This window comes from Pipistrellus kuhlii, unplaced genomic scaffold (genome assembly GCF_014108245.1).
Source record: "Pipistrellus kuhlii isolate mPipKuh1 unplaced genomic scaffold, mPipKuh1.p scaffold_m20_p_10, whole genome shotgun sequence".
Taxonomy (NCBI): domain Eukaryota; kingdom Metazoa; phylum Chordata; class Mammalia; order Chiroptera; family Vespertilionidae; genus Pipistrellus; species Pipistrellus kuhlii.
Genome location: NW_023425405.1, coordinates 20,073,942 through 20,086,564, shown reverse-complemented (window position 1 = coordinate 20,086,564; position 12,623 = coordinate 20,073,942). Strand labels below are relative to the sequence as shown.

Here is a 12,623-nt window from a genome sequence, read left to right as displayed (position 1 = left end):
AGGGCACATAGCTGGGTTGCAGGCTCGATTCCTGGTGGGGAGGGTGCAGGAGGCAGCCAATCAATTGATGTTTTGCTCTCACATTGGTTTCTCTCTCTGTGTGTCTCTCCCTTCCTCTCTCTCTAAAAATCAATAAAAAATTTTCTTTTTAAAGGACCAAAGAAGTGGTTAGATTTTACCAGAAAATCACTAGTGACTTTTAGGGGACAGTTTCAGAAAAGGGATACATAGAGATGCCATATTGAGAGGGTAAAGGAAAGAAAAACCAGTGAACTATGGTAAGCTAACACATAGACAGAATAGTCTTCCTAATAAAGAACATTATAAACTGATGAACAAAAAGATAGATACAGAGACAGTAAAGCAGCAAACAAACAGTCCAATTACAACGGGGAGGGGAGGGAGATATGGGGGAGATAAGAGATCAACTGAAGGACTTGTATGCATGCATTTAAGCATAACCAATGGATGTAAAACTCTGGGGAGGGAGGGCATGTATGGGAGTGGTTGTGGTGGGGCAATGGTAAGATATGTACATATATAATACCTTAAAAAAAAAAATTGCCGAAACCGGTTTGGCTCAGTGAATAGAGCGTCGGCCTGCGGACTGAAGGGTCCCAGGTTCGATTCCGGTCAAGGCATGTACATTGGTTGCGGGCACATCCCCAGTTGGGGGTGTGCAAGAGGCAGCTGGTCGATGTTTCTAGCTCTCTATCCCTCTCCCTTCCTCTCTGTAAAAAATTAATAAAATATATATTTTTTTAAATAGTCTTCCCCCCCTCATTCCATCTCCCCAGTTAGAAATGTTGGCAAGGAAGGTGAGAAATAGCAGAACTACCAGGGTCATTGCTGTGTATTTTACTTTCTTTCTATTTTCTTTGTGTATGTTTGCTTACAAAGTTGGGACTGTATTTTAGATATATACTTTGATATCTTTACTTGGCATAATAGTATATTGTTATATACTGTTATATACATAATAGTATATTCATAATAGTATACTCGTAAACTATAGGAGTATGGCAGTAATGGGGCATCTTTCAAGTCAAAGCCACATCGGTCCTAGATGGTGTGGCTCAGTGGATATGCATCGGTCCTTGTACTGAAGGTTCTGGGTTCTGGTCAAGGGCACATACCTCAGTTGTGAGCTCCATCTACCAAGACCAGGGCACGTGTGGGAGGCAACCAATCAATGTGTTTCTCTGCTGTAGATGTTTCTCTTTCTCTGATTCTCCTCCTCCTTTCAATTCTCCTTTAAAAAAAAAAAATCAATGGAAAAATATCTTCAGGTGAGGATTAACAAAAAACAAAAAGCCACATCTCATATTTGAAGCTTTTTCACACCTGTTTTACAAACATCAGAGTTGATTTCAGTAATAGAAATTTTTGCAAGAAAAATTTTTTTTTTCGGTATATATTCTCTGAACCAGCCTAATTTAATTTAAGAACTTGGGGTTATTCTTTTTCCCTCCCATCTGCTACAACCCAGAAAGTCCTATGAGTTTGAAGATTTACTGCAGTCTTCCTCTGAGAACAACAGGGTCGACTGGTATGCACAGACTAAGCTGGGGCTCACATGCACTTTATCAGAGGAGAACGTCTATGAAGACATTCTAGGTAAGAAATGTCTGTATATGGATGTGAGTGTGTCTCTGCGAAAGGGAGAGAAGAAATGGGGCTGGGTGTTTAAAACTCACTCTCTCTCTCTCTCTCTCTCTCTCTCTCTCTCTCTCAGACATGTACTCAAATGAATGAGAGAACAAGTAGGTGGGTGGGAGAGTGACCACAGTGGAATATGTGAGTGGAGGCTGAGTGGAGAAGGGCTCTGACGAACAGCCAAGGAGGCAGTGCAGTGCAGCGTGGTTTGCACTGGAGACTTGGAGCCTCAATATCCATGATCAAATCTTAGCTCTGCTCTTTATTAGCTGTATGACATTGAGCTGGTAACTTAACATCTCTGAGCTTTAGTTCTCTCGCCTATATACTAAGGATGATGATAGCTACCTTTCATGTTTGAGGACTGGAGAAAGTGGTATACAAAATACCTTGCTTATAATAAATGCTTAGTAATATAGGGATTACTTAATTTGTATGTATTTAAGTTTGGTGAGTTAGCTCAGCCATAAGAAAATATGAAATACTGTCATTTTCAACAATATGGATGGATCTTGAGAATATAATGCTAAGCAAAATAAGTCAGAAAAAATCAAAAACTATGACTTCACTCGTGGGATTTAAAACAAAGCAACAAATGAACTAACGTGACAAAAATTCATAGACACAGACAACAGTATGGTTGTAAAGGGTAAAGGGGGTCAAATATATGGTGACAAAAGATTATTTGACTTTGGGTGGTGGGCACACAATGCTATATATTCAGATGACATAGAATCATATACTTGAAACCTATATAATCTTATTAACCAAGGTCACCCCAATGAATTTAAGTTAAAAATTTTAAATAAATACATTCAGTGAGTTACATTATCTTTAGGGAAGATCACAGTTTCAGTGAGGTGTGAGCTCAGACCAGCATCTGCATTTTGGGGATAAGAGTGAGGGTGGAGGAAAAGACCCACATGTGACCACATACAAGGGACATGTAATGAATTCCAGAATTGCTGTGTCCAAGCTGCTGGAGATGGGTTCCTGCCATTAGGCTTTCAAAATCCAAAGCAGGAATGAGGTCTGGATTTTCCTTAGCAGTGAGTATACCTGACAGGGAAGCTCTCCTTACAAGGAACAGGAAACCCACTGGAAACAACAAAGAGAGTTTGTTGGCTCATGTGACCAGAACTGGCTTCTTTCTCATTTCTTATTTCTCAAGTTAGCTCCATTCTCAGCAGGTTCCCAAGTTCCCATGATGGCTGCCATTGGCTCCCTGGAGGGAGAGTCTGTATCCTGAAAGGCCCAGCAAAAATCCCAAAGCTCACTCAGCTAGATGAGTGTAGGACCCTTGTTCACCTTCAGAGCCCATGAATGCCATGCAGTGATTGGCTTAGACTTGGGGTATGAGCCCTTCCTGACACTCGTCACTGAGACTGGGACTCTGGAAACTCCAGTTGGCTAAAGCCCTAAAATGGGAGTGGAGTTAATCTCACACATCTAAGAACGGGAGATGGGGAGTTACCCCAATGAGAATCATGGTCTGTTACCAAGAGAAGAACAAATAGATAGCAAGACATCAGACATCTCCACAGGGAGAGGCCTGTGTAGATCCGGTAAGGAAAACTTCTTCAACGTTCCCAGTTCCTGACCCATTGCCTTTGACCACAGACCTGCCAACGAAGGAAAACCCTTATGAGGACATTGACTTACATGGTCGCTGCCTGGGAAAAAAATGTGTCTTGAATTTTCCTGGTTCTTCCGCCTCTTCAATCTCTGACACATCCACCAAGGTATGAGCCCTCAAGGGAATGTTGGGGGGCAAGGGGTCCCCAGCACCATGTCTTGAACAGCCTGTAGTTCTGAATTCCACTGGAATGCCAGGCCACCCTCATGCCAGGCTTTGAGATAGACATTAGCTGCCTTCCTGGTCTTCCTGCCTCTAATTCTGGAACCTTCTGTTCAACAAAGCTTCCTAAAGTATCATTTTTTAGCTTCTGGTTTTAGAAACCTCCCTAACTAGGTAGACAAATAAGATAGTATATATCCATAGAGCCTTAAGAAGAAAGTCATAAACTCAACTATAGAAAAACACCATTTGTGGGGGGTTTTAATGAAATAATATATATACTATATAATAAAAGGCTAATATGTAATTGAATGAATAGCAGAACAACCGGTTGCTATGATGTGCACTGACCACCAGGGGGCAGACGCTCAATGTAGGGGGAGTGCTGCTCAGCCAGAAGCCAGGCTCATGGCTGGCGAGCGCAGAGGCGGTGGTGGAAGCCTCTCCTGCCTCCGTGGCAGTGCTAAGGATGTCCAACGGGCCTAAGCTATCAGTCGGACATCCCCTGAGGGCTCCAGGGCTGCAAGAGGGCACAGAGCCGGACTGAGGGACCCTCCCCCAAGTGCATGAATTTCGTGCACCAGGCCTCTAGTATATATATGTAATCTCATATATGTTTTTGCATGTGCATGACCTCTGTGAGGATACTTAAGAATGAATAAGTGGGTATCTCTGTGAAGTTGTCTAAGTGTCTGAGTACCTGGTAGTCAGGGTAGAAGACTGAAATTTTTTACAAAATATCCTTTTGAACCTTTGGAATTATGTATGTATAAATAATACATCTTTTTTTATGTACATGATTATTTCAACCTATTGCCTATAGGACTGAATTTATATTCCTTACACATGGCATTAAATTTTCTTCATAGAAAATAATAATAATAAATTTCCTTCATAAGTGACCCCTGGATATCATTACTATCTAATTTCACACAGATCCTACATACAAGAGCTCCCCTCCTAGGAGAACCTACTCACTACCCCCTGATACAATTGGCCCAGGATCAGCAAACTTTATCTCTAAAGGGCTAGAAAGTAAATATATAATACAATCTCTGTTGTGACTACTCCCTAAAGTAAAAAAAAAAAAATTTCAGCTCTTTTCTTCCCCTTCCTGCTGGACTAAAAAAACCTGAGTCCTCTGTCCCCAAAATAGCTCAACACGTAGGCATTGTGTTGATGGGAACCTGGAAGTTCAGAGGCAGCTCTCCTGCAGAAAGTAATACAGTTCCTAATGCAGGAGTCCAATAGCCACCAATAGCTATAGGCTGTTTGGGGCCATTGCAAGTCATCGGCAGGACTCTGTCCACGCTCCCATCTCTGCTGTCCTACGCTGGGTGTCTGGTTTGTGCCCCCATACTGGGGACAGCTGCAGACTTCTCCACTCCCTCCATTTAGCTCCTCAAATATTCACGCCACATCTGGGCTACGCGTGGACCCTTAGAACTTGCTGAAGCAGTCCCTCCCTCTGTGACGACCTCCTCTAGCGGTTACAGAAAGGTCCTGAGTGATATTTCATTATTTTAATGTAACGTCATTACACTACACTAGGATTTTCACCTAATTAGATTGTCCCAGTAGAAAGGAAAGGGTCATTTGGACAAACACTCTAGAAAGGAGCAGATGTGCAGCCAAAGGCAACACTAATGCCTGCGCACACACAGTGCTAGTTCCTGCTAGTTTACAATAAGGGGAACATAGGCTAATATGAGATGTTCTTTTTTATGTGTTGACACCTAAGGGGGAAATGTATCACTAGCATTTTCTGGTTGCCTGCATAGGCCCCCCCCCCACACCAATACTCAGTCGTAGCTACTGAGAGAAGCATCTGATCAAAGACAGCATCTGATCAAAGGTGTTAGAGCCTGACTGCCTCCATTCACAATTACTTAGGCTTCTTGTTAGCGGTGGCACTTTGGGCAAAAGATCTCATCTTCTTATGTTAGTTTTTTCATTGGTAAAATAGGAATAATAGGAGTATACTCCTCTTTGGGGATTTATGAAGACTAATCAAATTAATAGTTGTAAACCATTTAGACTAGTGCCTGCAGCATAAGTACCATTTATAATTGCTAAATGCATAGAATAATGCCTTCAATATATATTCTTTTAAAAAATAAGATTATATTCAGGGGGTGGGGAGGAAAAAACTTGCTTACCCTTGCAAAGTCCCAGCTTTATACCTCCACTCTCCAAGGCCTTCCACAGACAATTGGATGTCTTCACTATTGTACTGGTCTGTTTGCTCTTCCTCACCTCTGTGTCTATTCTCAGATTGTGCTTTGTACTTGACAATGCTCTGTCCACAGCCCATCAAGTCCTCTTTTTTTTTTTTCTTTTAAATATATTTTATTGATTTTATACAGAGAGGAAGGGAGAGAGATAGTTAGAAACATCGATGAGAGAGAGTCATCGATCAGCTGCCTCTTGCACACCCCCCACTGGGGATATGCCCGCAACCAAGGTACATGCCCTTGACCGGAATCGAACCCAGGACCCTTCAGTCCCTAAGCCAATCCATTGAGCCAAACTGGTCCCGGCAAGTCCTCTTTTTATCAGCTAATCAGCTACTGAAATTCCACTCCCTCACGAAAGCTCTGGACATCTGGGGCTTTGGGGGAGGAAGGGTCCTCCCTCCAGCATTGTTACTGCACCCAACCTCCACCAGGTCTTTTACACCCTTTAGAAAATTGTGTGACGAGCTTTGATTCCTTTCTGTTTGTTTTCCTCTCAGACCTTTTCATAGGTCAGGTGTTCTCTGAACAAACACTATACAATCTAAATCTCTAGTGAAAACAGATTCCTGCTTTTTGCCAACAATTTGATATAAGATTTCCAATGCATTGAAAGAATTGGGGCCATTTTCTTAGATTTCATTGCTCATGGAATTTGGACTTTAAGAAAACTCATTATTGCCATAGCCAGTGTAGCTCAGTTGATTTGGATGTCATCCTGTACACTGAAAGGTCATAGGTTTGATACCCAGGCAGGGCACAAACCCAGGTTCTGGGTTCAATCCCCAATTGGGGTGCATACGGGAGGCAACCAATGGATTTTTCTCTCTCTCATCGATGTTTCTGTCTCTCCCTCTTCCTCTCTCTAAAACCAATGAAAACATATCCTTAGGTGAGGATTTTTTTTTAAAGACTCATTATTATTTCTGTTCTTGTGCTGCATTATTATTAAGATGCCCATAGTGAGCACACCAGGTGGCCTGTTGCTGTGCTCAGAACTTGCGGTGCTCAGCACCTGATGCTCCCTGTAGGCCCATGATAAAACATTGCAGCAGGCCACTTAGAAAGGCTAGGAGCCTTTATTCCTGGCAGCCTTTAAAAAGAAAAAGTCCTGAAGTTACTATTACACACTATTTGAAACGAAACAAGAGTGGAGAAATGAATGGAATAAAATAAGCTTATTCTGTGGAGTTCACGATACGATAAATGTGGGCTTATAAAATGATATTAAGAAAAAGGCTCATTTATTAATGAAATAGGGATAAGTTAGGTTGGGAGAAAATCAATTTAGACCAACATACAATAAAATTCATTACTGACAGATTACTGAATAAATTAGGTTCAAAATAAAGTAAGAACATATAGAAAATGAAATGCTATTTATTAAATCTATAAAAAGATAATAGATTTTTTAAGTCAAGCATGTCAAACTTGCTGCCCGCGGGCAGCATGGTGCCCACAATGAATATTTTTGCAATCTAGCCAATATAATGGTATGTAAGAAACGTGTTTTTTTTGTTTTTTAATATATTTTATTGATTTTTTACAGAGAGAAAGGGAGGAAGATAGAGTTAGAAACATGATGAGAAACATCGACCAGCTGCCTCCTGCATGCCCCCTACTGGGGATGTGTCCGCAACCAAGGTACCTGCCCTTGACCGGAATCGAACCTGGGACCTTTCAATCAACAGGCTGACGCTCTATCCACTGAGCCAAACCGGTTTTGGCTGTAAGAAACATTTTAATAAAAATTCATAACTTGCTGAAACCGGTTTGGCTCAGTGGATTGAGCGACAGCCTGCGAACTGAAGGGTCCTGGATTCGATTCCGGTCAAGGGCCTGTACTGGGATGCGGGCACATCCCCAGTAGGAGGTGTGCAAGAGGCAGCTGATCGATAATTCTCTCTCATTGATGTTTCTAACTATCCCTCTCCTTTCCTCTCTGTAAAATATCAATAAAATATATATTTTTAAAAATGTCATAACTTACTTTTTACAATATTCTATTACACATAATTATTAATAACAACTACAACGTTCACTAATGACTGATTATTATAATTGTGTTGCATTCTTTTCCTTTTCATGCCTTATGCACAGGTGCACCATTTCTCTCCACTAATACTAACAACGAATATTTTAGCAGCCTAGTGCCATGTCATTAGTTTTGTACTGACTTGTTTGGTATGTGCAACAGGAAGTATTTCACTTTTGGAGAACAAGAAAAATAGGTTTCTTTGTTTTTGTGTGTGTGTGTTTTTTTAAAATATATTTTTATTGATTTCACAGAGAGGAAAGGAGAGGGAGAGAGAGAATTATCAATGATGAGAGGGAATCATTAATTAGCTACCTCCTGCATACCCCCTACTGGGGATCAAGATCTCAATTCGGGCATGTGCCCTTGGCCAAAATTGAACCCAGTATGCTTCAAACCTCAGGTCAATGTTCTATCCACTTAGCCAAACCAGCTAGGGCAAGAGAAATAGGTTTATTTGCATTACACTTATTTGTGCAGTTATTCAGTGTCTGATAATTAATGTTCAAGAAAAATTTTTAATTTTTATTAAAATGTTCTATTATTTTTATGTTAATGATTACTCATTTATTTCAGCATGTCTCTATTGAAATAAACCTACATTTCTATGAAAATTGAAGCTTTTGTTTTTTTGTGGCCCACATAAACTTAAACCTTGTTTACTTGGCCTTTGTTAGCCTTTGAGTTTGACATGCTTGTTCTAGGTAAAGACTAAATCTCTCACAAAGGAAAGGATAAACGGGTTTTCATATATAAAAATGTTATGTGAAAAATTCCACATATCCAAAATATAATAAAAATGCACTTGCAGCAAAATTGACAAATAGTTAATATCTGATCTATATAGAGAGCTCATTCAAATTAATAAGAAAAACACTGGGATTCCAAAAGAACATAAACTTCATACTAAATAAAAATGCAGTTTGCACATTAAAGTATGAGAAAAGTCGATGTCATAAGAGAAAGAAAAAAGAAAGAACTTATATTGAGTGCCTGTTGTTTATTAGGCCCTTTGCTAGGTGTCTTATCTAATTTATTATTTAAAAGAAAAGACTTTGCAACTGTATTTATAGTCTCATAAAATGTGAGTCTTGGAAGTACCTTTAGGGAACATGTAGTCAAAGTAGTTATTTTATTAGTATTTCTTACTTTAGTGAATAGTTAATACATTCATGTGGTTCAGAATTTAAGAAGTATGAAAGTCCTCTTCCTGGACCCTCTATTTCTCTCCTCGAGGGAAACCACTGTTAGTTGCTATGATTCTTTGTAGAACTGTACATATACCAGCAGAATAGCTCTGTAAAACATACAAATCCCAGCATACTATACTGACTAGTCTACACTTTGCACTGTGCTTTTTATGCTTAAAAATAAATACCAGAGATAACCTTCCATATCAGTACATTACGATTTTTACACCTGCATTGTATTCCTCTGTATAGATCAACAATAACTTATTTGACCAGCCTCCATTGATAGACATTTAGGTTGTTTCCAGTACTTTATGTTTACACATCATAGTACATTATACAATAGACTTTGCACAGTATACTTTCCTTGTACAATATAACTTTGTACAGTATGAGCATATCAGGAGGACAAATTCCTAGAAGTGGAATTACTGGGTGAAAATATGTAATTTTGTTGATACTGTTATATTGCCCTCCATAGAGAGTATCAATTTCCAGTCACCCCAAGAGAATTATCAATTTTTTTTTATCTTTGCTAATCTTTGAGTGAAAAATAATTCCACAATGGCTTTTTAATTTTCTTTTATCTTATGAGTGACACTAAGAACCTTTTCAAATATCTAAGAATCATTGTATTTTCTTTTCTATAAACATATTGTAGTATGCAATAGAAAAATGAGCTCTGTGAGTTACCCAAGTTTTTTGGTTGGCTTTTAACCTTAAAGCAACTCATTTTTAGAAATAAGACAATGAGGCCCAGAGACATGAAATTCCTTATCTAGGAGGCAATCAGCTTGCCAGCAGCAGGGTCAAAGCTAGTCTTAGGTGTTATATTGCTATGTGTCTTGGGTTGTCAGAAAGCCTCATCTGTTAAGTAAGTGATTAAACCAAGTGAGTTCCCACCTGTCTAAAAAGAGAAATAGATCTGCATTATTTATCATACCAATTTTCCATAATTAGATGATAAGTGAACTTATAGACAGGTTCAAGGGACCCTGGGAACCTAGACCAGTTCCCCTTCTCAATCTCATGGTCTCTGGCACCACCAGTGATCTCCCATTCATCCATTTTGAATTTACTTATCCTTCTTTTCTTCTTTCCCCTCACAGCAGTTATTGTCCAAACCTGCTTTTTTCCGGCAAAATTCAGACAGGAGGAACTTCAAACTGCTGGACACTAGGAAGCTGAGTCGGGATGGAATGGTGTCCCCTTCCAGAATCAGCCCCCCTTCCACCCCCAGCAGCCCTGACGACACTTTCTTTAACCTTGGGGACCTGCCAAATGGCAGGAAGAAGAAAAAGATACCCAAGGTAAGGCTTGCAGCAAGCTTCATGTTCAGATAGTCACCCCCCTTCCTGCAAAAGAAGTTCTGCAGAGGAGTCTGAGCGGAGGACAATCCTGTGCCCTCTTCTGTCTGCTTTGTCGCAGGCCAGGCGGACACCGTGAAGCCAGCAGGATGGGATGTCTGGGCCTTTGTCGTAATAATTCTTGTGGCCCTGTAGCCTTTCACATCACCATCCTCCTCCCAGCATTAACTACTCTTCTGATCCAGACAGTGTTCCAATGCCCAGCCTCCAAAGGCCACCTCTTCCTCTTCCATGGCCTCAGACAGTAGACTCCTTCCTCCGTGCTCGGTGTCAGTGTCAGCAGCCACCGCAGAGACGCACCAGAGGTCTGGTGCTCTGGCCTGTGGTTATGCCCTGAGGCATCCAATAAAGGAAGATTTGCTGTGACGTTCCAAGGGTATGTTATCTTAGGTGCAAAAAGACTATAGGCAAACTTAAGGTAAAGGCTGACCTTTCTCAAGGCCTGTAAGCCTAGGACATGACTGTTGCCATGACTAGCTTTTAGTTAGGAATTTTTATGTTCAGAGTATCCAATGTGGTTACTTTCAGTCTCTGAGTTTGAAGTCCTCCATGCAGGCCTCCCCTGAGCTTTTTCAGTTTAGTATGCGACTCTTTTTCACCCACATGTTTAATTTGCATCAGTTTATTTCCTCTTACTTTACTGCCTGAAATCAAAGTGAATTGCCACCATGTAAACAGCACACAGGCACTGTGTCAAATAGCTTTGTGACAGTCCTTATCAAACCAGAGAAAAATCAGCATGTTTTACCATCACGTTACACAAAATCTTATAAAAACTTGAATCATAGCATGGCACCACTCTGTGCAGAGGTGAGGACTCAGCACCCATGATCCCTGCGCCCTTCCCATTCAGACATGCTTTGGCCTGGTTCCCACGAAAGGGGCCCTTCTGGGAGTTTTGTTTTTTGTGTGTTTTTTGTTTGTTTGTTTGTTTTTGTTGTTGTTTTGCTTCCTCTTCCTTTCTTGTTTTGTTTTGTGGGCAAAAGCTTTTTCCCAAACCACAGTGATACTGGAATATTGAAAGGGAAGCAGCCATCATTCCATTAACCAGTGAAATCGTCCTCCCTGTGTTAGCATATGAAATCATCCTCCCTGTGTTAGACAACGCTGCTCATACATCAGGGAGGATGGCAGCTCCATTAGTGTTCTTGACTGCTACGTTCTGGCAGAAAAGACGCCAGGGGGCCAGTGCGACATGTCTCCTCCCCGCTCCTTTTCCTGGCCCTCCATCCTTCTGGAAGAGAATGGGCAGTGACGGGATCCCAGCTGCACATGGGGAGGAGGCTGCCAACACTGGCGTTTCTTCTCTTGGTGTCTGGCAGCTGGTGTTGCGAATCAATGCCATTTATGAGGCCCGAAGAGGAAAGAAACGAGTGAAGAGGCTGTCCCAGTCCACAGAGAGCAACTCAGGAAAAGGTAGGAGCATCCCCACCACCATCTCTCCTCATCCAGAGGATCTGAAAACAGATTCTTCCTCGAAGTGGATTCCTGTTGCTTTGGGTTGGCTCACCAAGAGAACAAGCTGGTGCTTTGTGAATGTCTTCCTTGTACCCGGGACAATCCAACAGCCAGGAGCTCAGCTTGGTGGCATGTCCTCTGGTCCTCTCTCCCCGTCCTTCCATCCAGTGAGCCCAGGCCGCATGATCCGACCTCCCTGTGGGAGCAGTCCTACTTGCTCAGCACGCATAAAAGGGGCCAGTATATTTTGCTGTATAATTTGATGTAGTTACCATCTAATCTAGGGCCAAGTTAATTTAGAAATACGTTTTCTTGGACAAAGACATAATTTGTCCATTACATTTAAATAGACAAAAGGAAAACAGCCCTTCTAAACTAGAAATCTTGGCTTGGTGCTATCACATATAAAAAGTTTCCTACAGCCCTAGCTGGTTTGGCTCAGTGAGTAGAGCATTGGCCTGCAGACTGAAGGATCCTGGGTTCCATTCCGGTCAAGGGCACATGCCTGGGTTGCTCAAACCCCAGAAGGGGATGTGCAGGAGGCAGCTAATTAAATGATTCTCTCTCATCATTGATGTTTCTGTCTCTTCCTCTCCCTTCCTTTCTGAAATCAATAAAAATATATTTTTTAAAAAGTTTTTTACGTTAGAAAACTCACATTTGCAACTTTCTTCCTTTTTTTTTCGGTCTAGTGACAGATGAGAACAGTGAGTCTGACAGTGACACCGAGGAGAAGCTGAAAGGTGAGAAGAGCAGTTGCCATGCCAGGACAAGGGCTGGGGGGGTCATAGGATGCTGGGGGGTGGGCGGGCCAGTCCTCAGCATAACTAGGATGGGCCTGTTCCACTCCAGAGATGCAGGGCAGCTACACCTGCAGGGCCCCAC

At 41.5% G+C, this 12,623-nt stretch overlaps 1 protein-coding gene across 6 annotated transcripts in view; it reads left to right on the top strand.

Moving 5' to 3' along the window:
• The window catches only part of DENND2A (DENN domain containing 2A), a 105,558-nt gene that overhangs the window by 56,353 nt on the left and 36,582 nt on the right, over nucleotides 1-12,623 (top strand). For 4 of the 6 annotated variants that reach the window (XM_045577480.1, XM_045577494.1, XM_036428697.2 and 1 more), the window contains 5 exons: nucleotides 1,490-1,617; nucleotides 3,277-3,398; nucleotides 10,023-10,223; nucleotides 11,603-11,696; nucleotides 12,431-12,481. In XM_045577480.1, coding sequence (XP_045433436.1) covers nucleotides 1,490-1,617; nucleotides 3,277-3,398; nucleotides 10,023-10,223; nucleotides 11,603-11,696; nucleotides 12,431-12,481 — 596 coding nt within the window. The remainder of the gene's footprint in view (nucleotides 1-1,489; nucleotides 1,618-3,276; nucleotides 3,399-10,022; nucleotides 10,224-11,602; nucleotides 11,697-12,430; nucleotides 12,482-12,623) is intronic. The other 2 variants (XM_045577485.1, XM_045577490.1) reach the window with 2 other exon arrangements.